General features: G+C 41.4%; 1 protein-coding gene across 1 annotated transcript; it reads right to left on the bottom strand.

Annotated features, from left to right (window-relative positions):
- Positions 1-785: 785 nt before the first annotated feature.
- Positions 786-25,940, bottom strand: LOC127574324 (zinc transporter 2-like). Its single transcript, XM_052023242.1, has 8 exons — positions 25,384-25,940; positions 15,048-15,214; positions 12,124-12,270; positions 11,414-11,567; positions 9,790-9,976; positions 7,088-7,193; positions 5,120-5,254; positions 786-2,623 (listed from the first exon to the last, which is right to left on the bottom strand). The coding sequence occupies exons 1-8, from the start codon at positions 25,503-25,505 to the stop codon at positions 2,478-2,480; spliced, it is 1,164 nt and encodes a 387-aa protein (XP_051879202.1). The 5' UTR covers positions 25,506-25,940; the 3' UTR covers positions 786-2,477.

Genomic DNA, 25,940 nt, shown 5'->3' with positions numbered 1-25,940 from the left:
TTTCAGATTTCCAGCATCACAGTTCTTATTGCGTTTGATGACACCTTCAAAGTAATCACCTTTCTTGATGACTTCAGAAAGATACTGGTGCCTCCATTTAAAATCTCACCTGAAAGATGACACCTCTGGCAACAGACCACTGAACAAATATTATGTGCTTTTTCTATTATCTCCTGACTCAGACAAAAAAGCTGCCACAAAGCTGTGGCTGACTCTAGTAGCCTTCATTAACTGGAGAGCATAGGTGGTGAAGATCAGGCTGAATTTCACAGGGGAAGGATGAAATGATAATAGTTTGTCTGAAGTAATCCTAGACCAGATTTAAAAAAGAGAGACGTGGGTAAATGGAAAGTAAAGTGAAAGACTGCATAATCATGGTGACTAAAGGTAGATGGCTCAAATTCACAATGCAGTTCATTGTAAGAGAGACAAATAAATATCCAAGCACAGAAGCAAAACTGCAGGTATGAAAATTACTCCTCAATCTTTCTGGACGTTTAAGGGCATGCCATGAGGAAATTAACAGTATCATCAGAAGGCACACAAAAGGGAAATTGTTTGCATGAATTGTGTGGCCTGCAAATTCTATGGGGTCACCTGCTATAACTTTGATAATTGCACCTACACAACCGACTTAGAATTTCTCTCAGTTTCCTTTTTGAGTTATGGCAGGCGACCGACGCAGCTGTGTTTTAGAAGAAATTGACATTTTTTGATAGCTTTTATTTTATAAATGATAATTATTTGAGTCATAGAATCATACAGCATAGAAACAGGCCCTTCTTCCCACTCTGGTCATGCTGACCATCAAGTACCCATCTAAACTAATCCCATTTACCAGCCCTTGCCCCATAACCTTCCATGATTCAATAACTCCTCTAGGTACATTTTAGATGTTGTGAGGGTCTCTGGCTCCTCCACTGGGTGAAAAACCTCTTCCCTTTATGCCCTCTAAGCATCTCACATCTTACCTTAAACCCATGCACTCTGGTTATAGACACCTGTGGTACGGGGAGAAGTTTACTACCATCTGCCCTTTCTATGGCCAGTAAAATTTTGTACGCCTCTATCAGGTCCTCCCTCAGCCTTCTCCGCTCCAAGGAAAACAAACCCAGCCTGTTCAGTCTCTCCTCATTACTGAGACACTCCATCCCGGGCAACATCCTGGTAAATCTCCTCTGCACCCTCTCCAGAGCAATCACATTCTTTCTATACTGTGGTGACCAAAACTGCACACAATACTCCACATGTGGCCTCACCAATGTTTTATAAAACTGCACCATAACTTCCCTGTCCTTACGTTCTGTGCCCTGGCTAATGAAGGCCAGCATCCCTTATGCCCTCTTTACCAACCTTTCTACCTGTGCTGCACCTACAGGGACTTTTTGACCTGCACACCAAAGTCCCTCTCTTCCTCCACACACCCTAGTATCACACCATTCATTGTGTACGTCCTACCCTTATCTGACTTCCAAAAATGCATCACTTTTCATTTATCTACATTAAATTCCATCTGTTCTAATTGTGTTTTCTTCTTGTAAAAATTGTATGCAATTTATGTTTTTTCTTGTGAACACTGCTTATCTGATGCTCTGTGCCTGTGATGCTGCTGCAAGTAAGCTTTTCTTTGCACCTGTGCACACGTGTACTTGTGCACGTGACAATAAACTCCACTTTGATTTTGACTTTGCCTAACTTACCAGCTGATCACTTTTTTCTGTAACCTGAGACTATGTTCCTCACTTTTGTGTCATCTGCAAACTTTCTAATCACACCACCTGTATTAACCTCTAAGTCATTAGCGAATGTGAAAAAAGCAGCAAGGGTCCAATTAGTGATCCCTGTGGTACACCACTGGTCACAGGCTTCTATTCTAATCAAAGAAGCAACCTGGTACTAACTTTCTGCCTCCTGGTACCAATCCAATTTGCCAATTTACCTTGGATCGCATGGGTTCTAACCTTTTCCATCAGCCTTCTTCATGTGTAACTTTGTCAAATGCCTTAATAACATCCTTGCAAACTACATCAACCACACTGCCCTCATCTATGTACTTAGAAATATCTTTGAAAAACTCAATCAAGTTTCGTTACACATTCATTTGGGTCAGAAATCAAAATGTAGAGGAAAGCACTTCTTAAGCAAACACTCAGTGTAATTGGTTGAAACTACAGCCTTTCATGTAACATTGTTGTTGTTCAATCGTGTGTCATCTTTACTGATACAAATTTCAGCCAATATAGAAGAAGTTGCTGAGGGAAATTTATACAAGCAATTTTTCTGCAAATGGATGGATTTAATATGCAACATGTTATTTGCTAGACTCTTAATTATATAGACAAGATAACCAGTACATATATTTTCTTGGATTTTGCTGAGGTTTGTTAACTGACAGTGGAGACACTAAAAGTCAGTACAACTAGCTTTACTAAACATAGGATAAACTAATGAAGAAGGTACAGTTACTTAATACGATTTTAATCTTTGGGTTCCTGGCAGTATGCACAATCTGGTTCTTGATCCAAATGCTGCTCCACTTGAATTGTGGCAGAGTGAACGTTAAAAGTGCTGTGAACCATCAGTGTAATTTCCTTCAGAACTTGTTGAGGATCCACTGTATCAACTGTGGATAACAGGAAAAGTAATTATTTTTAAGTACGTACCATCAAAGCATTCAGTATTTGCAAATATATAGTTCAAAGCATGTTGGCTGACAAAAATGCCTTAATCACTCTATAAACTGACCGATCCAGTAAACTGACCGATCCAGTGTCAGAACAGTTCTGTGGAGTGGTCACTGACCCAAAACATTAACTGTTTTTTTGACAGACATGGCTTGACTGGCTGTGTTCTTCCTGCATTTTCTATTTGTTTTGGGTTCCAGCATTTGCAGTTTTATTTTTTCCCAATACTAACGACTTGCTGTGAATTTCTGATCCCTTCAGAACAGGGCAGGGGAAATCAAAGTACAATATAATCTGCTCTACATTCTGAAGCATAAGGCCTCAGAAATGCCGGAAGCTGAGGTGACCAAGAAGCAATGTACAAGTTGACTGGGACCATTGTGAAGATTCAGTAACTAACACAACCGAATTAGAAAAGGAGAAATTGAACTTAACGAGAGGAGAAGGGAGAATGAGAGGCTGGGGAATCAGACAGCATGGCTGAGAATGTCAACTGAAAGGTATACCAACCCCAAATTCTGGTTTCACTGTCTGAAGAGAAAATTCCTGCGGAGCTCTATTCCAGACCTATACCTCTCCAATGATGTCCCTAGCATTTCTGCCAACTTAGGAGCAGGCACGGTAGTGTAGCAGTTAGCATAACGCTATTACATCGCCAGCGACCCAGGTTCAATTCCGGCCACTGTCTGTAAGGAGTTTGTATGTTCTCCCTGTGTCTGCATGGGTTTCCTTCGGGTGCTCCGGTTTCCTCCCACATTCCAAAAGACATACAGATTAGGAAGTTGTGGGCATGTTATGTTGGCGCCAAAAGCATGGCGACACTTGCGAGCTGCCCCCAGAACACTCTACGCAAAAGGTGTATTTCACTGTGTGTTTCGATGTACATGTGACTAATAAAGATCTCTTATCTTATCAATTTGCCTCATCGGCATCACAGGAAAATGACGACGGTCAACAAGGGGTAGATATTTTCTAAAATTAATCAGTTGAATTCAGTCATTTTGCTATCATCCCTAGGCAGCACAGATGCAGCATCAGGACTTTTACAGAATAGTTGGATAAGCAAAGGCTTCAGGCAATCACAATTGCTTGTACATGTCCTTACAAGTGCCAAGAAAGCATCTACTTATGTTTGTGAATGGGACCATGTTCCTTTCACCAGAAGACTTATCTGAAACACAAAACAAAGTCAATTCCATTCACAGAGTGTCATCACCACCCAGTTAATGCCAGCACCTCACCACACTTCCTTCCATGCACCATCCTTGCTCACGCCAAAGCAGATCTCTCTGTTTTTCAGCATCTTGTCAGAAATCCTCACCTGACCAAAGAGGTCTGAACTTACTGAATAATGTATTTACAGACAGAGTAAGCTTCATGAACAACTTGTAAGATTAGTTTCCAGTGTCTTTCAAACAACACTAGTTTTTCACAAGCTGAAGGAACGGGAGGCATGAGGGGACAAGTTAAAATTTATGCAAAAATTCTGACATAAGAAATGAAGTGAAAAATGTGGGGTTAGGTGCATGATGTTTGATGTTTGCTAGAAAAATAAAATATTCGTTTATTCAAAGAGTGTTGTGAAGGGTTACCAGTGCAGATATTGCCTTAAGAGAATGAACAGTGTGGTGAAGTTCAGGGTGGGCTGGAAGGAATTAGATTAAGATGACTTGTTATCCTTACGTTCTCTGTACACTTCGTAAGTCTTGAGCATGTGGAAGGAGTCAGTGCCAGCTACCTGTAGGCCAGATAAACTTAAAAGCCTTGAGCCTCCTGTTAGTGACCTCTTGAAGTAGAAGTAAGAGTTTTGCGTTTATTTTTCTGCTGCTAGTGTGACATGGTTTTGTTAAGAATATATTACTAATGATCCCAAGACATGCTTAAATCCCATCACAGCAAATGGGGAATTTAAATTCAGTTCAGCAGAGAAACCTGGGGAGAAAATGCTAGTCCCAGTAATGGTAAATATAAAACCATTGGTTTTAAGTAATTTGCTAACATTCCTCAGGAGAGGAAATCTGAGGCTATTACCTGGTCTGGATTAAATGTGACTCCTGATTGTGGTTGAATCTTTGATTCTATTGTGGTCGTTCATGCATCTTGTTGAACTACAGTCCAGTGTCCATATAATGCAGTTGAAGAGTTACAAACTCTTCCAGTAGAACTTCATTTCAATTTTGGGTGGTGTCATTGTCAGGAATTCTACACTCAGGTACGTCAGAGATTCAGTGAAAACCTTTAACCTAATTTATGTGTAACATCTTTTGCTGGTGAACAGTATAAGTCTGCAATGCAAAACAAGCCAAACCCAGCAATGAGAAAGCTTCAAGGCCATATTTGCTATTAACTAGTATGCAAGTGAGTATAATTGAAATTACACAGGTCCTGCTGAGTGAATGAAGCCAAATCATTGAATTTAAATGTATCATACTGACCAATGGCAACATGAACTGAAAGAACAACTTGGTTCATGCTCAGAGCCCAGAGATGAAGGCTGTGCATTGTTTTCACCCCATTAACTGCAAGGATTTTTTCTTTCACGGCATTATAATTCAGTCCAATAGGTGTACCTTGATAAAGGCAACAGAAATATAATTAAAATGTTATTATTGACCTGCTCATATACTACATTACATAAATATATATAGTACACATACATACATATAGATATTTTGAAGAAAGATACATGATTGTCATATAAATATATACTAGATATATTTGATAGAGTATTTTTCATTGGGTTTTGTAAAGAAGGGCATCTGCTTTCTCTAAAGAATAAAAAAAATTGAACCTCATACATGTCCTCACAATCACTTGCTGTTGATATCAAATTCCTTTACACAAAAGAATTCTTGACCTGTTCAAGTGGTTTGAGCCCTCTGATTTGATTATGAGGAAATAAACACTAAAATGTATCAAGGACTAACAAAAAGGTAATTGTTTTTCTGTTTCATTCTCTCTCAAATTCAGTGTCCTCCTCTCCCTGACACATCCCACCCCCGCTGTTACCCATTCTCTCGACTGCAAGGGATGGGCACTGTCCAACAGCAAACACACTTAGATAAAGCATAACCATTTCAAATATGTACCAACTTCACAAGTAACCATGTCCTTTTACTAAGTAAAAAACAGCTGATGTAAAAAATGAATGAGTGTGAGATACTTATGATATGGTCATATCAGGAACTATAGTTGCAACAGAACCAGCTATTAAGGCAGGAGGGAAACATTAAATTTCAATGCAAAGTTTTAGAATTGTTCATAAGATGGCAAATATGCTGGAAGACACAGTAGTAGCTGGAAATACTCAGCAGGTCAGGCAGTGTCTGTGGAAAGAGAAAGAAAGTTCACATTTCAGATTGAAGACCCTGCTTCAGAACATCTGACAAAGCATCTACAACCTGAAAGATTAACTTTGTTTCTCTTTCCGTGGATGCTGCTTGACCTGTTGAATGATTGCAACATTTTCTGACTTCATTTCTGATTTCCAATTTATGCAGTTTCTTTTTCATTTTCATTTTCATTTACATTAGGGTTCTATGTCAGGCTGAGCTGAATGGCTTCTCTCTCTGTGACCTTCCTGTTGTATTCTTGGGATGAGCCAGAGCTTCATATTGCCACATGCTGTTGCAAATGAACTGCATTTGGAAGTAATTAACCTGTCTTTTTGAATGCTTTCTGTTTTAAAACATATTATTGATTCAGAATTGGTCGAAATAAACTTAAAACAGGCTGAAATAAAGCATTAAAGTTCAAGGTGCCTGTCATAATCCCCATCCAATTTTGAATAAGAGGTCTGCAATTATACATCCCATCCCATTTCCCACTGTATTGTAATCAATGAAAAGGAAGAGGTGGCCAATCAATAACATCAGTTTCCTCCCCTTGTTGAAGTCCAAAGTTATCTCCCACCATGTTACTACATATGGCATTTGATCTTCCCTAACTTCCAATAACTGATAGGATAAATACCCAATCACTTTATCAAGGAGTTAATTAACAAAACATAAAATGATTTATCTGGAACTTTGTGTCATATATCCTCAAGCCTACAAGGAACATCCTTGCATGAAAAGTCTCAACTGTTTGTGAACCAAAGACACAAGAAACACAATTCAGAAAATTTAGGAAATAAGCAGTAGGCTCAAAAGGTCATTATATTTTGATTAATCCTGTCTATCTTTCGTCAAGTCCTTTCTCTCTCCAAATACACATTTATTTGTATCTTGAGTGCATTAATAAATTTGTTTGAATGACTTCCCCTGACAAAGTACTAAAAAAAGTCTAGTTACCATCTTATAAAAATTGCTAATAGTTAAATATTTGATAACCCCTTAAAACATCTCAGATTTGAACTAAAATATCAATTGGACCAAAACGAAAATGGTAGAACTAAGAATTACCTTCCATCAGCACCAACAAAATATCCCGCAGAATGTTGATAGTTGTTCCTAACACTAACACAGAGAAAATAAACGTGCATATAGGGTCCATTATCTTGTATTCAGGCTAGAAAAGACAAGGAAAGTGTTAATGCAAGATGATTATTAGATGTCTCCATGAAGTATATCATTTCTCACTACTCACTCTACTTTGGTATCGGTATTGGTATTGGTTTATTATTGTCACTTGTACCGAGGTACAGTGAAAAACTTGTCTTGCATACCAATCGTACAGATCAATTCATTACACAGTGCATGTAGGTAGTACAGGGTAAAAACAATAACAGAATGTAGAATAAAGTGTCACAACTATAGGGAAGTGCACTGCAGGTAGACAATAAGGAGCAAGGTCAAACAAGATAGATTGTGAGGTCAAGAGTCCATCTCATCGTATAAGGGAACTGTTCAATAGTCTTATCACAGTGGGATGGAGGCTGTCCTTGAGCCTGGTGGTATTTGCCCTCAGGCTCCTGTATCTTCTGCCTGATGGGAGAGGAGAGAAGAAAGAATGACCCGGGTGGGTGGGACCTTTGATTATGCCGGCTGCTTCACCAAGGCAGTGAGAGTTATTTTAAACTGTATGCTTCATATTTCCCTCTCCTTAAGTCCATAGCCTCTGAACCCATATTAGGACTCCTCTTAATGATGTTCAGTGAGGCACCAAAGGGTTCAATATGCATCAAAAGGGAGAAGGTTGGTTCAATATGCATGTACTTTTCCCTTCTTGATTTCTTTCACTTCTTGTGGCGACATCCTGGATCTACGTTTACAATTTGTCTGCAACTCGAGGATTTAGATTAAAAGGTGAGAGCAGATTTTATATCACTACAGCACAGTGTGATGGGCATTTGACTATTCCATTGCCAATGACTGCATTCAGATAAATGATCTAGTCACCACCCCCCCTAAAACAACATTTGAGATTATCTCAAATATGTATGTATATCTGCATATACAAGACAGAACATCCCTAATACTAGCATTCCTAATACTGGAAAGAATTATCAAGGAGTTTTAACAACTGTTTCAAATTCTCATAAATACTCATGAAAGCACTAGAGAATTTGACAGATAGTCAAATAATTATTAAGCTATCGGAAACTTAGTCAGGCACATAAGATTATAGAGTGCAATTTTCTGAGTAAGTGTCGGCAGTGGTGGTGAACCTTGGCTGCCAGTTTATATCAAGTTTATGAGCAATCAGCATTGGTGCATTCTCAGTATGTAATCCCCATGGTAAACTTTTTAATACTACTGAGAACTAGAAGGAATTAAATTCTCGTTAATTGTAAAGCAATTATTGTTAAGGTGCCTAATGTATATTTACTATTTAAGTCATAGAAAGCCAGTTTTGATTTTACAGGTGATACTCCCATGGTCTCGGATGCACAGAACTTACCATAGCTCATTTAGTGAATGCCACCTGTATTTATTGTAACAAGATTCCTAACCACACTGCTTATCTACACTAATTTAAAAAGAATCATATTGCATTAACTGCTTTTGTTGTTCCACAGTTATGTTACAACAACAAAAAAAAGCATTGCCCTCGAGTTCGAGGTTCTTTTGTTACTAGCGGATCTGACATAGACTTACAATGTCCAACAATCCTGCAAGCGAACAGTTCTTCACAACAGTAAGGATGTAGATAGCAGGACCTTGACACAGCAAGATACTAATTGCTGCGATCAGAAATCAGATAGCATCCTTATTTAAAATGTAGGATATATGAGGTCTGAATCCAAGGAATTTGCATTTGAAGGCAATCTGGCTGTCCAACCAAAGACTATTTGTCACATGCTTTGTATATCGCCTACCTTCAGCTGAATATCTAACTTCTCTGTATCGATACTTGCTAGGGTTGGAGTGCATGAAGCTTAGCTGTGGGTGCCTCTTGGACCAATGTCTTGTTCTCTGGGTGTGCCCACAAATTTTGCAGAAGATTTGTTTGAACGGTGGATGAGAACCATCAGCTCAAACAGAACTCATACAGTGAATAATATGAATTGTGTTTAGTTGCAATGTATATGAAAACAAATCAGTGATGAGTGATTTATTGGGTGAGTGAATCAATGACTGAGTGAAGGGGAATAATGAGAAAAGAATGATGCTCGCACTAAGCCTCGAAGAAATTCCTGCTTCTGTTGCTGTCGACATCAGGTGCCAAGAAGTTTAATGTGGCTAGTTCCAATAGAGCATTGAATCTAAAACTAGGAAGCCTTCCAAGTCTGGTCTGCTGCTTTCATTTGCCTCACGTTTTGGAGCAAGAAGTGGGGTACAGTTGAGATGCTGAGGACAAGAAAAGCACATAGAATGACAACAAAATGTCTACTCAATTATAAAACTTGCATCGGAGTCAATAAAAATGGATCTCATTGGCAGGTTGTGTTCGAAACTTGTTTTGCAATTTTGTTTTTCCACATGGTCATGCAAAGTTTTGAAGTGGCAGAAATAAATCATTCCTTCCTTCAGTGCAGTTGTGAACATACAGTTTGGAAAAACATATTTTCTGTAAATCTCGCAGCAGCCATCTTCAAGTTGAACCAGGGCAACGTGGATAATTTGTGCATCTTATTCTTATGGTAAAATATAACAAGGTGAAATAGAAATCAAGAAGTTTTGCTAACTCAGAACTATAAACAAATTATAATTTGGTAACTAACCTTGAAGAGAATTACAATAGCACTGATTAACACGCTAACACTTTGCAAGAAATCTCCCACAACATGGATGAAAGCTGCTCGAAGGCTGGCATTTGGCTGATGGCCGTGATTAACTTCCTTTGAACCTTGAAGATAAGTTGCATCATGGCTGTGACCATGGCCATGCTGATGAAGTGCAAAACCCATTCTGCAAAAGATAAATTAACAACACAAAACATCAACTCGGGAAAGGCCGAGTGGTTGCTTGAACTCGTTCTGCCATTCAGTAAGTTCGTGCTTTCCCACTCTATTCCCATATCCCCTGATTCCTTTCGTACCCAGAACTCTAGCAGTCTCAGTCTAGAACCTACTCAGAGACTGAATATACACAGCCCTGGGAGTTAGAACATACTAAAAATTCTTAACAAAGCATGTGAAGAAATTTCCGCTCCAAACCAAGTCCTGATTGGATGATCCCATTTCCTGCAACTGTAACCACTTGTTCTAAAATCTCTGTCTGAGGGAAAAAGCACCTCAGCAGCTAAACCCCCCTCAGAGTCCTCTCACAATGGGACACGCTCTAAAGAAATCACCACTCAGTCTTCTAAATTCCAGAGAATACAGGCTCATTCTACTGAATATCTCTTCAGGGGACAGGCTTCTTATTCCGGGAAACTATCTGGAAAACCTTACTTGCACCTGTGGTAAAGAAAGTAAGTCCTTACAAGTAAGAAAACCCAGCCTAGAAATTCCTTCACACAACTCAAACTGTACTGTGCAATTGAAAACTCATCTTTAAACCTGAGTATAGTAATGTTGCATTCATGTCTGTAGGTCTTCGTGCCCAGTGGGAAATTTGAATTCTGACTTTTTGTTGGGATTTTAGCTCCAGCACATTTCCTCAGGCAAAAATCTTCCCCAAGTGGTATCAACGGTTGTGCAATTCTGTCTCCAGTGTGATTTCAACCTCACTAGACTGAAAAATACCAGCTATTACTTAGTCACAGAAGAGCCAGCTCATTTCTCCTGAAAGCGTGCTGTTCAAAAGATCAACACTCAATCTGAATTATTTATCCTCATGAAGATCTGAGGCCTCCTGCAACCTCAAATACAGGCTCCTATCTGTGGCTGGATAGCATTCCTCGTGGAGATCAAGATCATGTTCCTCTCAGCTTACTTGCCCCAGATCATTCCAGACTGCTGCTGCTATTTTCAGCCACGTCTCATGGGTTACTGCTCACGGCTGCACTGGTTAGATCACCCAAACCCCATACTGAGGGAGAAAAAAAGTTTCATCTTCTTTTCCTTCAGCCTAACGAGCAGATGGAGTGAGCACAGGGTCTTGCCTCAATGCAGGCATTGGTAAACTGAGGATATGTAGTGCTATTCCTTACATAGACATTACTGGGGACCTTCTGCCAGGACTAACTGTGCTGTCTCCACTGCTGATCTGTCTGAGAGTTACCACCACAGTGGGGAAGGGAAGTGAGTGGGATTGGGGTGGGGTGGGGTGGGGTGAGGGTGAGGCAATGGACAGATGCTAACTTTGACTAACATCAATTGAAAACACAAACTATAAAGATTGGTTTAGTTAAAAGACAGCATGTGGAAAGAAATACCAAAAGAGTTTCAAAAATTCACTTACATTAGGTTTGCTGCCACTGCACAGGAAGATGTTATAACCATGACCAATCCATTAATTTCAAAATCAGCATGGATTAATCGTTCAGAGGCAAGATAGACCAGGATTCCTGTTACAAGCCAAACTATAATCACCGAAAAGAGTGCTCCAAGAATTTCTAGTAAAAATAAAATAGGTGAGGATTTATTTTTGAATTAGTGAAGTTTCTGTACATTGAAACAACAGAAAATCTCTTTGTTGGGAAGCAAGAGTCTTGTTCACAGTGAAAAAAGAAGTCCAACTGCACAGTCCTCCCCATCATTAAATAACAAACAGCAGAAGCCTAAAAGACAGAAGAAATAACTAAAAATTAAAGAATGAAAATTGACTGAATGCCTCATTTCATGGCAATCCAAAGACAAATGCCACAGACCAGCTTTGCACAATCTTGGATAAACATACAGCACATGATTTTATGAAATAAAAATAAAGAAAATCAGACAGGCTATATAACAAGTGGGTAAGCTAACACTATTTGTTACACTAAAAGATAGATCAGCTGGATGTATTTTTGCTACATAGTTTTAGGTCATGTCTAGACCAAAAGGTCATTCCACTTCATTTATTTTTAGTAGATCTCAAAAAAGAAATTGTTGTCTTTTTTTTTCAACGTTGCCAATACTTCACTTGAAGAAAAGGGAAAATGTCACTTATTTCTGAAACTTCTACTGTACCTGCTCTGTACCATCCAAAGTTTAATTTCTTGGTGGCTGGTCTTGAAGATAACCACAGTGAGCACAAGCTAATCAGAAAACTTGTGACATCTGCTAGAAGATGTGCTGCATCACTCATTACAGCCAAGCTCCCTGCTAGATATCCACCTTAGAGAAAGAAAGGAAAGCTAAGGTTTGACAGACAATGTAATGTTCTGCATGGACCCAACAAAAATCAACACAGTCAGATAATTACCAAACTTAACTCACTTGTACATTGTCATATATTACATTATTTTATTCATAATTTACAACATTTACATTTTTAACACCTTTAATGAAGAGAAACATTGAAAATAGTTTCACAGAAACAGTTGCAAATGAAATTTAAACTACATCACATATGGAGATTACCAAAAGGTTGGTCAAAGCAACACATTTTATAGAGTAGCCTATGGAAGGAGAGGCAAATGGTGAGGCAAAACACAGCTACCAGTGCTAAGTAGCTAATTTGCACAAGGTCAGAATCAGAAGAGTGCAGTGGAGGAGAGAATAGATTACAACAACAGGAAGAGACATGGCCATATCACATCACGAGCATCATCTGAAAACACAGCGTTGGTTCCCATCTAGACACTGATGATACTTGGCTCCAACTCACCATGACCAATCGGCACCTTTCCACGATCTGGAATTCTGATGCTACTTACCTGACATCTAATGCTGAGTGAGCAGAGTTTTCTCCAATTAAATATTGGAAAGATTGAAGTCATTGTCCTCAAATCCTGCCGGAGATTCTCCAGTCTCTCCACCAGATCTAAAGTCCTTTATCACTGGAGTCATTTTTGGTAAATTTCTTCTGCACAGTCACATCTTTGCTAAAGCCCGTCACCCAAAATTGCCTACAATATTCCCATTGTGATTAAACTGGTGCTAATGGAGGTTCATAATGACTTACCTGTTCTTGTACTGTGTCTGTTTCTATAAAGTCCATGATTCCATGTGCTGTTTAACCACTTTCTCAACCTGCCCTGGCTCTTTCAACATATACCCCACATCTCCCTGTATCCCATTTTGAACAGTGCCCTCTGGTTTACATTGCCTTTTCTCAACCTTCCTACCAAAATGTAATACATCACGTTTCTCAGTATTAAATTTCATCTGCCACCTATCTGCTCATTCCACCAGTCTATCTATATTTCCTCGAAGTTTATTACTGTGCTCCTCACAGTTTACTACACCTCTAAGTTCTGTGTCACCTGAAGATTTGGAAATTGCGCCCTGTGTACCCAAAATGTCCAAATCAATTCTGTATATTAAGAGAAGCCCTATTACTAACCCCTTAGAAATCCCCCCATACCTTACCCTTCCGTCCAACAAACAATTCTCACTACTGAGCACCTTCCTGTTACCTAGATAACTCTCTACCCTTGTTACTACAGCCCCTTTATTCCACTGCCTTCAAACTTGATGTCAAGCCTATCAAGTGCCATCTCAAATGCCTTCAGGAAATCCCATCACTCCATTTCCCTCATCAACCTTCTCCGCACCTTCTTCAAAAAACTTGATCAAGTTAGTTAGACAAAATATAGCTCTAAAAAATCCATGCCAGCTTCCTTAAATTAATCCATATTTGTCCAAGTGACTTTTAATTCTGTCCATGATTATCATTTCTGGAAAAGTCCCCACCATCAAGATCAAACTGAAATGTCCCAGTTTAATCCCAGATTCCAGTTCCCTTGTTGCAGCATGATCAGCTCATACTTTCAACACCTTGGGATCAAAAATAATTCAAGCTAAGATTTTAGAGCAGGTCCAACGACTAACTCTGTAGGACACATTTCTGCAACAAACATGACCTGACTGTTCCAATATTTTCTTGGGCAGTTTTGCGTCCTTCACCCTTCATAAACTGGTGCACAGCTAAGTTCAACCGCTCTCATTCTAACTTGTAATGCACCTCATCTGCACTCACTGACCTAGACTGGGTCCTTGCACAACTGCAACTCATATGAAATTCTCATCCTGATTTTCAAGTTCCTCCATGACTTCATGCTTCCCTACCTCAGAAACTGCCTGCAGCTTTACAATTGGCAAGTTGCAGCCGAACGTCAGCTGACAATCCGAATTCGATCCAGGCATCATCGTCGTCACATGTAGGAGAGTGGACAGGCTAGGTACATGCAAACCTGTAGCCTCATTTGGTGTCAGAACTTGAATCTACCCCCCCCTTCTGATGTTAGTAGGTGCCCACCTTGATATAAAGAAGGAAAAAGTTGGATAAACAAAGCACTCTTCCATTCTCAGGTGCCAGAGCTTCCAACAGCCAGTACAAAATCGTGGTCAGTGTGGTACTCACCAACCATCTCTCCGAACATGAAGAGGGTGCAGATGACCAGCCTCCTCTCAGCTTGCTTCTGCTCAATCTGCCTCTGCTCACGAGCTTTGCTGTTGTCATAGCAATGGAAGGTGGTGGGGGGATTAATGCCAGCACCGGGTGGTGTAGCCTGGTACCATGGTTGAATGGAAGAGTGCTTGGGTAGGGGTTCTTAAAGGTTTCAAAAGGGGCTACATCTTTGTGCAAGGGAGAATCTCACTTTGGGCTGGAGTCACAAGGGGGGTTGGTAGAGAGAGAGAGAGAGAGAGAGAGAGAGAGAGAGAGAGAGAGAGAGAGAGAGAGCATTAGAAGTGGCTGTCGGACAGCTGGGGTTCCCTCCTGTATTGTGTGGATCAGTTCACTGAGTGGTTGATAAGTATTCTTTGTACCTTACTGTAGTTTAATGAAGTGGTTAATGAGAGTTTTCATATCATCCTAATAAAGTAGTGTCTTTATAACCTTTGACACGTGTACAGTGCTTCCTCTGTTTGCGAATACCTCTTGCTGCTGAATCAGGAAAGAACAAGGAATGAATTTTAAGATATTTTTGTTACACTGTGGTACTCACCAACCACCTCTCCAATCATGAAGAGGGTGCAGATGACCAGGGCTATGGTCAGCCTCCTCTGAGCTTGCTTCTGCTCAATCTGCCTCTCCTCATGAGCTTTGCTGTTGTAGTGGCAATGGGAGGTGGTGGGGGGATCGATGCCAGCGCTGGGCAGTTGAGGCGACCAGCTGTGGGAAGACACAGGTTGGCAATGAGTCAGATAATCTCCCTGTCAATTCACAACAAGTGGGCTGTGGGGGCCATCAACTACTGACCCCCACTCCCTCCAGGTCCCTGGGCTGATAGTAAGGCATGGCATTGGAAAGATAAGTTATTGAAATCAAAAGTGTGTTGGTAAAATAACATATCAATGAGTATGTATTCTGGTTTCTTTTCTGGAGGAGAATTTGCATTTCTTTTATTTTCACAGCACTTGTCACTTCTAAAGGGCACAAATAATACTGTCAAGCCCCAGATCTCCTCCAGCGATCCTGAACTGGGCAAACATCACCCTTCCTTCATTAACCCTTACTTTGCACTTATGTCGCATGTGTGGTACATGGCTGGTGTGATGTGGGTTGCTTTATTGTATGAAGAGTTTTCATGAAAATGAACATTGTCGTAAGCAAAGAAACCCCATTGCTTATCACGGGGGGAAGATCTTGGATGAAGCAGCTAAAAGTCACTGGGTCCAGGACACTGCCTTGCGGAATCCCTGCAGGGCTATCATGGGGCAGAGATGATTGGTCTCCGGTTAGCATAACGTTATTACAACACCAGCGACTGGGGTCCAATTCCCACTGCTGTCTGTAAGGAGCTTGTACGTTCTCCCTGTGTCTGCGTGGGTTTCCTCCGGGTGCTCCAGTTTCCTCCCACAGTCCAAAGATGTATGGGTTAGGAAGTTGTGGGCATGCTATATTGGCGCTGGAAGCGTGGCGACACTTGCGGGCTGCCCCCAGAACACTCTACGCAAAAGATGCATTTCACTGTGTGTTTCGATGTATATGTGACTAATAAAGAAATCTTATCTTATCTTATCCTTATAAGTAAAGTCCTACATTGCAAGCAACATCCTAGTGAATCCCCTCTGCACTCTTTCTAATGTGTGTTTCGATGTATACGTGACTAATAAAGATATCTTATCTTACCCTTTATTTCACGATATGCAACATCCAGATATAAACTGTGAGGAAACATTGTGGAAAAAGCAGAAACCTTTGTAGAGAAGGAAGATTCTTGCTTTCACTATGCAGTGGCAGAAAAAATATTTCACCTAACGTCAGAGTAAATACTGAATTAGTAGATGGTGCTGGAAGTTTGGCATTGGGCAAAGGATGATTATCTACAGTTATTTGATACTCCCACTGATTTTCCTTCCCATTGACTTCATCTTCACCCCATTGTCTTTTTACTAATCAATTTTATTTTCAATTTTTATCTTCTAGTTTATAGCAACATCACTCAGCACCTGAAAGACAGAGCTTTCCTTATGCCATGGATGTCTCTTCAACAATATTCCCTACGTAAGTAACCAAATTATAGAGTCATGGTAATTCCAACTCCTAATGGCGGCAAACAGACTTCGATGTCAAGAATGTCAAACTAAATATTAGCTAAACTTATCCTCCCAGGTCTATCTACAAAACTAAAGGCATTCTCAGACTTGGGATTATAGCTGCTGTGCTAAGTAACATGCAGAAAGCCTATATCGTCATATATCCAGGGTCCAACATCACATTGCAATACAATGGAAATATTCCCTCATCCATTGAAATACTATTTTAGTTGATATCATTTTGACCAGGTGTATAACAATTAGCTTCAGATAACTGTGTATATTTTAAAATAGATTTTTTGTCTTTATAACTGGAGACAAAAATTATCCTCAGTTGCCAGGCAAAGTCCACAATTTCATGAGGACCATTTAATTTAAAGATCCTTCAATAACATCAGTGGCAGAATTTATGTTACTATCTTGAGAATAAACAACACAGGTATAATAGGAGACAATGAGAGCAAAATCAAAATCAATGGAAAGGGAAACTGCTGCGTGTTTAATGCAAGGACAATAAAACGACAGTTCATTTGACATTTTTGCCTAGAGTAGAATTTCACCCCAAACAGTAGCAAGTGAGGATTAGGTCAGACAATTTGCATTCATTATTGTTGCACAACCTACTATACAAATAAGGGTAAAGTATGCAAATCACATACCACAGAAATAGCCAAGAAGATCTGTTCACATTTGAATGAGAAGTGAATGTTTTAACATTATTGAGCATAGAACCCCTTTGAACTATGTCTTGTCTTACTTAGAGTGAAGAATTGTATTAGTAGGGGTTTTATCATATCCCCACTTTCCTTTTTGATTGCCAGTTTCCACTTGGGTGATTAGAAAGAGGCTGGGTGGGAAGCCTTTGCTACACAGGGAGTCAACTGAAAGATCTGGAAAGAACCATTAGGTTTCTCTTGTCAATTATTTAGATACTGTGGGAGTCAGTTGCAGAATGGGAACCAATTGCTGGTACCACACTTTGCTTTCAACTAGTAGAATTGGTGTCTGGCAGCTTGTGGATTGCCATCAGACAGGTGGAAAACATTCAGATATTTTATGGTGAGTTATTCACACTTAGAAAGAGTTAGAATCACAGAAGCATGGAAGGGTGCAGCACAGAAAGATCTCATTCAGTCCACTGAATCTGCATTAGATCTTTCAGGAGTTATCTAACTGCTCCCATTCCATTGCTCTTTCCTCAAGACCCTAGACTTCTTTTCTAATGCTTTATCATTTCCCCTTTAAAGGCTACTATTGACAACATCTCCACTGTACTAGATATATATTCCAAAGACAAACCATGCATTGCGTAAAAAATATTTTTCCCATATTGCCTCTGGTTCTTTTGCCAATCGCCTTAAATCCATACCCTTGTATATTTGGCACTTGCAACACTGACAATAGTTCATCTAAAATGGTTTCAACTCCCACATACATTCAGTTATCTAATGACCAGGGTGACTGAATTCTTATGGACTTATAGAGTTGTAGAGCACAGAAACAGACCCTTTTGGCCCAACTCATCTCTGGCAACCATGATACCTATCTGCATTTGCCCACATTAGGTCCGTATTCTTTCCTCTCCAAGTACCTGTTCAAATGCCTTTTGCCTCTACTACTTCCTCTGGAGGCTTGTTCCACATAACCACCATCCTCCAGAGCATTTGTCTCTTGTGTCACCACCACCTTCTGTCTGAAAAACCTGCCCCTCTGACCTCCTTTAAATTTCACGCCTCTCACCTAAAACCTGTGCCCTCTAGTATTAGACTGATCCACCCGAGGAAAAGGACCTTGACTACCTACCCTAGCTATACCTAATTTTATAAACATCCGTAAGGTCACCCCTCAACCTCCTACATTGCAGTGAGAACAAACCAAGCCTATCCAACCAGCAGTTAGCGTAACGCTATTACAGTGCCAGTGACCCGGGTTCAATTCCAGCTGCAGTCTGTAAGGAGTTTGTACGTTCTCCCCGTGTCTGCGTGGGTTTCCTCCGGGTCCTCCGGTTTCCTCCCACATTCCAAAGATGTACGGATTAGGAAGTTGTGGGCATGCTATGTTGGCGCCAGAAGTGTGGCGACACTTGCGGGCTGTCCCCCAGAACACTCTATGCAGAGACACATTTCACTGTGTTTCGATGTACATGTGACTAATGAAGATATCTTATCTTACCCTTATAAATCCTACATTGCAAGCAATATCCTGGTGAATCCCTTCTGCACTCTTTCTAATGCTACCCCATCCTTTCTGTGGTGTGCTGACCAGAACTGTACACAACACTCCATTGCAGCATGACTAATGTTGTGCACAGCTGTAACAAGACACCTCAACTCTTATACTCAGTGCCTTGGTCTATGAAGGCACACATGTTGAATGCCTTCTTCACTATTCTATCCACCTGTTTCATCACTTTCAGGGAGCTATGGACTTGCAACCCAAGGTCTCTGCACATCAACACTCCTGAAGTCCCTGCCATTTACTGGATGTGTCCTTGTTAGTGTTTGATGTCCCAAAATGCATTACCTCACACTTGTCTCGATTAATTTCCATCTGCCACCACTCTGCAGAACTTTCCAACTGATCGATCGCGCTCTGTATCAATTCACAACCTTCTTAGCTATCTACATTCCACCAATTAATGTGTCATCAGCAAACTTACTAATCAGTCCACCTACATTCTCATCCAAGTCATTTACATATATTACAATCGCAAAGGTCTCAGCACCAATCCCTGCAGTTACACCACTGATTACAGACTTCCAGCCAGAAAGACGCCCCTGGACCACTACACTCCACCTCCCATTACCAAGCCAACTTTGGACCCAGTAGTCAACATCCCATGTGCCCTAACCTTCTGGATCAAGTACCATATTTCTTGCAGTTTAATTTATTCAAATTCTATTTCCAATATGTGGGATTCAGGGATTAACCCTCTCACCCCCAACCCAGCTTCAAGTATTTTCAAGTTCTCCAATTGTATTAATTTTCCCATTAAAAGTAAATACTAATTAGTAATCTTGCCGTTCACTAACTGCTGACTGCTGTGGGCAGGGTGAGAAAGATAACAAATTTATCTGGAATCCCTTTTGGTCCAATGTGACCGGATTACCAAGGGTCTCACTGGAAATTCAGTGATACCTGGCTGACTCCATAATCTAATATCTGGACCAGATAAGTGATGCTGTACCACAAAGTTAAGGATTTACCATCTATAGGTATTGTTATTGGTTTATTATTATCACATGCATTGAGATACAATGAACAACTTAGTTTTACAAGCCATCTATACAGATCATTTCAAAACATAGTACTTTTTATAAGACAAGATTCTTTATTAGTCACAAGTATATCGAAACACACAGTGAAATGCGTCTTTTGTGTAGAGTGTTCTGGGGGCAGCCTGCAAGTGTCGCCATGCTTCTGGCACCAACATAGCATGCCCACAACATCCTAACCTGTACTTTTTTTTGGAATGTGGGAGGAAACCAGAGCACCTGAAGGAAACCCACGTAGACACAGGGAGAATGTACAAACTCCTTACAGACAGCAGCTGGAATTGAACCTGGGTCGCTGGCGCTGTAATAGCGTTACGCTAACTGCAACGCTGTCGTGTATTTACTTTGAGGTAGTACACCTGAAGTCCCTGCCATTTACTGGATATGTTCTGTTAGGGTTTGGTCCCAAAATGCATTACCTCACACAATAACAGAATGCAGAATATAGTGATACAGTTACAGTTACAGAGAAAGTGCAGTGCAGGTAGACAATAAGGTGCAAGGGCCGTGACGAGGTAGATTGTGAGGTCAAGAGTTCATCTTTAACGTACAAGAGGTCCGTTCAACAGTCTTATAACAGCAGGATAGAAGCTGTCCTTGAGTCTAGTGGTATGTGTTTTCAAACTTTTGTAGCTTCTGCCCGATGGGAGGGGGGAGGAGAGAGAATGTCCAGGGTGGGAGGGGTCTTTGATTATGTTGGCTGCTTTTCCGAGGCAGTGAGAAGTGTAGACAGTTCATGGAGGGGAGGCTGGTTTCTGTGATGTGCTGAACTGTGTCCACAGCTCTCTGCAGTTTCTTGCGGTCCCGGGCAGAGCAGTTGCCATACCAAGATGTGATGCATCTGGAGAGGATGCTTTCAATGGTGCACCCATAAAAATTGGTGAGGGTCAACAGGGACATGCCGAATGTCCTTAGACTTCTGAAGAAGTAGAGGCACTGCTGTGCTTTTTTGGCCATAGCACCTACATAGTTGGACCAGGACAAGCTATTGATTCATGAAATTATCCTCAGAGGATATCCTCTTCCCGTGCAGGGACTTGATACCCTACACAAGATGCCAAAACTTAGGTGTCGCTAGAATGCATCAAGCAACAAAGATCTCCAAAGTTTTTAGATATTTGACTAAAAGCATAGATTCCCATTGCAGGTCTATGACTTGTTGCTTGATTGGATAACAGAATTACAACCAAAAGAGAATTTCCAGCTGGCTCAAAACTATCCTGAAAATTAGTTAGGATGATCCCAGATGGACAAGCAGAAGTAACTTTACCAACAACCCGCAAAGGCAAGCTGTGCTTTCAGTCAAATAACCTAAAAATATTGGAGATATCTATTGCTTGATGCCTTCAAGAGGCACCTAAGTTTTGGCATTTTGTGCAGAGTATAAAGTCCCTGCACCAGAAGAGGATATCCTCCGAGGACAATTTTATGAATTAGCCTTTGTGCAAGGGACCTTCGTTCACTAGGAATACTTATCAGATTTCAGGCACGCAGTGGCTCCTGAACAAGTTAGTTGTTCCCCCCAAGTTTTCTGATTCATACACTTGTGTAAAATGTGTATCTATGTGAGTGAGGCACACAGCTAGAAGGGCAATTCAAGAATTGTTTGACATTGGACTCTTTATTAGTGGATTGCTCGGTAATCTGGTTCCAGGCATATGGAGGTGACGGCTTCATGCCAGCCAAACATAAAACATCTGCAGATTCACCCCTGCAAATCAAAGAAAACCTACAGATGCTGGAAACCATAGAACCATAGAACAATACAGCACAATACAGGGCCTTCGGCCCACCATGTTGTGCCGACCTTCAAACCACTCCTAAGACTATCTAACCCCTTCCTCCCATATATCCTACTATCTTAAATTCCTCCATATGCCTATCTAACAATCTCTTGAACTTGCCCAATGTATCAGCCTCCACCACCACCCCAGGCACCAACCACTCTCTGGGTGAAAAACCTCCCTCTGACGTCTCCCTTGAACTTCCTACCCATTACCTTAAAGCCATGCCCTCTTGTATTGAGCATTGGTGCCCTGGGAAAGAGGCGCTGGCTGTCCGCTCTATCTATTCCTCTTAATATTTTGTATACCTCTATCATGTCTCCCCTCATCCTCCTTCTCTCCAATGAGAACAGCCCTAGCTCCTTTAGTCTCTCCTCATAATCCATACTCTCCAATCCAGGCAGCATCCTGGTAAATCTCCTCTGCACCCTTTCCAACGCCTCCACATCCTTCCTATAATGAGGCGACCAGAACTGGACACAGTACTCTAAGTGTGGTCTAACCAGAGTTTTGTAAAGCTGCATCATTACTTCACGGCTCTTAAACTCTGAAATAAATACTAATAAGTAAGGATTTTATTAATTACTAATAAATAAGGAAACCTGAAATAAAAAGAGAAACTGCTAGAAATACTCAGCAGGTCAGGCAGCATCTGTGGAGAGAGAAACAGTTAATATTTCAGATCCTAAATCCATCCTCAACTGGGAAAGAGAGAAGCAGGTTAGTTTAGGTAGCAGAGGGAACAAAGGGAATTTCTCTGAAAAGGTGAAAGGCTTAACAGTTAAGGACAGTTAAAATGAGATGGAGCTTTATTATGTCTGTAATGATCTGTTCATGGTAAAAATGTGGGATGAGCCCATCAGGCCAGACTGAACAAAAAAAAGGAAAAAAGTCAAAACAATGGCCATTTCTCATACAAACAGAAAGAAAGTATGAGTTATCTAAAGTTAGAGGATTCGATACAGAGTCCTGTCAGCTGCAACATGCTCAGACAGAAGATGAGGTGCTGTTCCTCATGTGGGCCTTATTGTAACAGAGTAAGAGGCCACAGACAGAAAAGTCAGGGAAACTCTGACTCTCAGTACTCACATTGCAGCCTGCAGGACTCAATATTGGATTCTTTGACTTTAGATAACCTCCTCATGCTTTCTGTCGGCATGTGAAATGGCCGTTTTTGCCTTGCATCACTTTGGCTCAGCTTTTCCTTTTTATTTTAATGTTCCACGGATTTACCATTAGTGACACATTGCAGAGACGAAGAAGCTTAATCTGATTTTAACTGCCACATCAGGTCATCCAGTCTCACCGTCTTTACCTCTCGCTGCCTTGGTGAAGCAGCTGGCATAATCAAAGACCCCACCCACCCGAGTCATTCTCTCTTCTCTCCTCTCCTCTTCCATTGGGTAAAAGATACAGGAGCCTGAGGGCACGTACCACCAGACTTAAGGACAGCTTCTACCCCACTGTGATAAGACTATTGAACAGTTCCCTTATACAATGAGATGAACTATGATCTCACGATCTACCTTGTTGTGACCTTGCACCTTGTTGTGACCTTGCACCTTATTGCACTGCACTTCCTCTGTAGCTTGGACACTTTACTCGGTACTGTTATTGTTTTTACCTGTACTACATCTATGCACTCTGTACTAACTCAATGTAATTGCACTGTGTAATAAATTGACCTGTACGATCGGTATGCAAGACAAGCTTTTCACTGTACCTCGGTACAAGTGACAATAATAAACCAATACCAATACCAACGACAGAGAAATTTTCTTCCTTCCACCTGTTCCCCTCCTCCACCCCTCTCTGCTTTCTAATCTAATTTACTTCTCTCATTCTCAGTTTTAATGAAGAGCTTCAGACTTGACATTTTAGTTTTTTTCTCATTCCAGAAGTGCTACTTGTCCTATTTTGCAGCATTTTCTATTTTTATTGCAGACGTGCCCTACTGTGCAATAGTTAACCTCGATCTTACAGAACAGCCACCCACAACTGCTTTAAGTATTGCTTTCAAGCTTAATTAGTTAACAACAATTTTGACAACACTGCTGTCATGCGGACAGACTGAACAGATGGCCTCTTCTCACACAGGAAAGCAGGCAGTTTCTGCTCCTTTGCTACCTGTTTCACAGAGGCACCATAGGAAGCAAGATACTTGCAATACGGCAAAGGTAATTGAGGGAGGGTGGGCAGTTTGGGATATACTGCATTCCTTTTACGGTTTGCCAATGAATTCCACAAGTTCCAGTGGTTGAGATGAACCATGTTCTCTGTCCTCCCAGCGCTCCCTTCTCCTCTTAGAGGTTGGAGTGGAATTATTTCCCAAGTTCAGTGCCAGGCATTTCAACTGTGTAGTCCAGCCATCAGAGTAGTTGCCCCAGAACGAAGCCTTGATGTTGGCTCGGGAGAGTGCACCGATGTTGCCTTGCGCAGCCTGCCAATGGATTTAGAGGATTTGAAGGACACTGTTCTGGAGGTGTTCCTTCAGTGCCTGGGGCTGCCGACGTTAACTTGACTGGAAGGGCAGTGACCATTGCTGCGGTAGACCATTTGCTAGTGCTTGGCCATGAAGCACTCTTTGTCTGACCAGGTCAAGCAACAATCTGCCAGCATCCAGGTCTGTGCTCAATTGGAGATATCTTATTCATAGGAAAATTTCAATTTGACTGAAACCCACCCCCGACCACCACCTCTTCTGCAGACGCCTCCTCCCACCCCCCTGCGTTATGAGATTCTTGCAATCTGTTTGCACTGTGACTGCAGAGTTTAGTTTTATGCATACAATTCTCCTTGGGTTTAACTGTCAGTTTCTTATCGAATGGTCAATCAATTTGTCGACTCTGTGGCTTTGTCTTTCTCCCCCCCCCCCCCCCCATCAACAAAAAATGCTGAAACTGAGGCATTGAAAAATAGCCTTGTACATCTGGAAGCGAGACTACCTTAATGCACCTTACGCTATCCAAGATATCTTGTCCCACTGCCCAAGGAGCGGTCAATTAGAGGGAGCACACGGTATCCACGGGCACTCTGGTTGAATCCCGCGATCGGTGGTCCCCTCAGGGGATGGCCTGTGTCATGGACGGTGAAAATGCGATTCTTATCTGAGGTGTTGTGTGTGCTTCGCGGTTGTTAGCATTATTGCTGTACTTCTGTACTTAGCACAGTTTTTCTTCTACTTTCTGTATTAGTTGTAGTAGTTTGACACTGGATGTCCTTTTGTAGTGCTTTTAGCGAATAAGTGTTTGTATAAAACAAAAGGAGTGGACAATTAGAGGGAGCAGGCAGTATCTGCAGCCACTCTGGTTGAATTCTGCGGTTGGTGGGACCCTCAGGAGATCGGGTGTGGTGGACAGTGTGAACTAGATTCTCATCTGAAGTACTGCGGGTGCGTTTGGCTGTCCCTAGTTAGCATTATTGCTCTAGTTAGAATCTGTCTGCCTAGTTTTTTTTTTCTTTCTGCATGAGTTGTAGTAGTTTTGACACTGGATGTCCTTCTGTAGTGCTTTTAGCGAATAAACGTTTGTACCAAAAAAACAAAGAGGCAGTCAATTGAAGTGGAGCGCAGACCCGGCAGAGGCCACTTGCGTCCATTCGCACGGACTTTGGAAGTCTATATAAGGTCCTGCTGGATCCCGTCAAACTTACCCACCTTGGGAGAGCCCTCAGCAGTGACTCCGAGAAACGTCCCGCGACAGAGACAGCAAGAGGACGGTACGGGGGAAAGGTGGAAACCTTACCTTTCTTGCGTTAAGGAATACTTATTGCTCGCGTTATTCGGCACCAGTTGAGTTTTTTCCCCGTACTTTTTCGTGAAAACGAGTCTTAAACTGTTGGAAACCATCGGAGAGAAACAATCCATCGCCACCAGCTCAGCATCCGAACTAACTTCACCGGACACAGACCGTCCTCCCTCGCACGTCTCCCTGTTTACCGCCGCTCTCCTTTGAAAGAGCACTTTGAGTCTTGCTTTTAACTTAAGCTCTGGATGGACATGGGGTAGGGAAGCTGGTCTGCTTCCTTACTGACCGTAGGGTCTATTTTCAGCTGGGGGGGGGGGGTGGTTTCTTGGTCCTGGTTAATGACCCTCGTTATTGACCTGGTTGTGTGGGTGACGATCTGTGTTGGTGTCGATAGCAGCGGCAAGCGAGGAATGTCAGGCTCTGGGCAACAGCGTGCGCAGAAAGAAACTAATGCGGAAATTTTCAAGGCTATTTTTTAGATGGACAGATCGAATTACACGGTGTTTAAAGCTAGCATTCGCTTCCTCTTCGTTTTCTCTCCCCTTGCAAATCAC

The sequence above is a fragment of the Pristis pectinata genome, chromosome 9, assembly GCF_009764475.1.
Source record: "Pristis pectinata isolate sPriPec2 chromosome 9, sPriPec2.1.pri, whole genome shotgun sequence".
In the NCBI taxonomy this organism is placed as follows: domain Eukaryota; kingdom Metazoa; phylum Chordata; class Chondrichthyes; order Rhinopristiformes; family Pristidae; genus Pristis; species Pristis pectinata.
The sequence above is the reverse complement of the archived record's forward strand: the minus strand, read 5'-3'. Positions and strand labels throughout refer to the sequence as shown.

Coding starts and splice junctions, on each gene's coding strand:
- LOC127574324 (XM_052023242.1), bottom strand. CDS start 25,505: ATGGATTGTTTCTCTCCGATGGTTTCCAACAGTTTAAGACTCGTTTTC. Junction 11,568..12,123: donor CTTTGGATGGTACAGAGCAG/GTACAGTAGAAG, acceptor TATTTTTACTAG/AAATTCTTGGAGCACTCTTT. Junction 5,255..7,087: donor TTTGTTGGTGCTGATGGAAG/GTAATTCTTAGT, acceptor GCCTTTATCAAG/GTACACCTATTGGACTGAAT.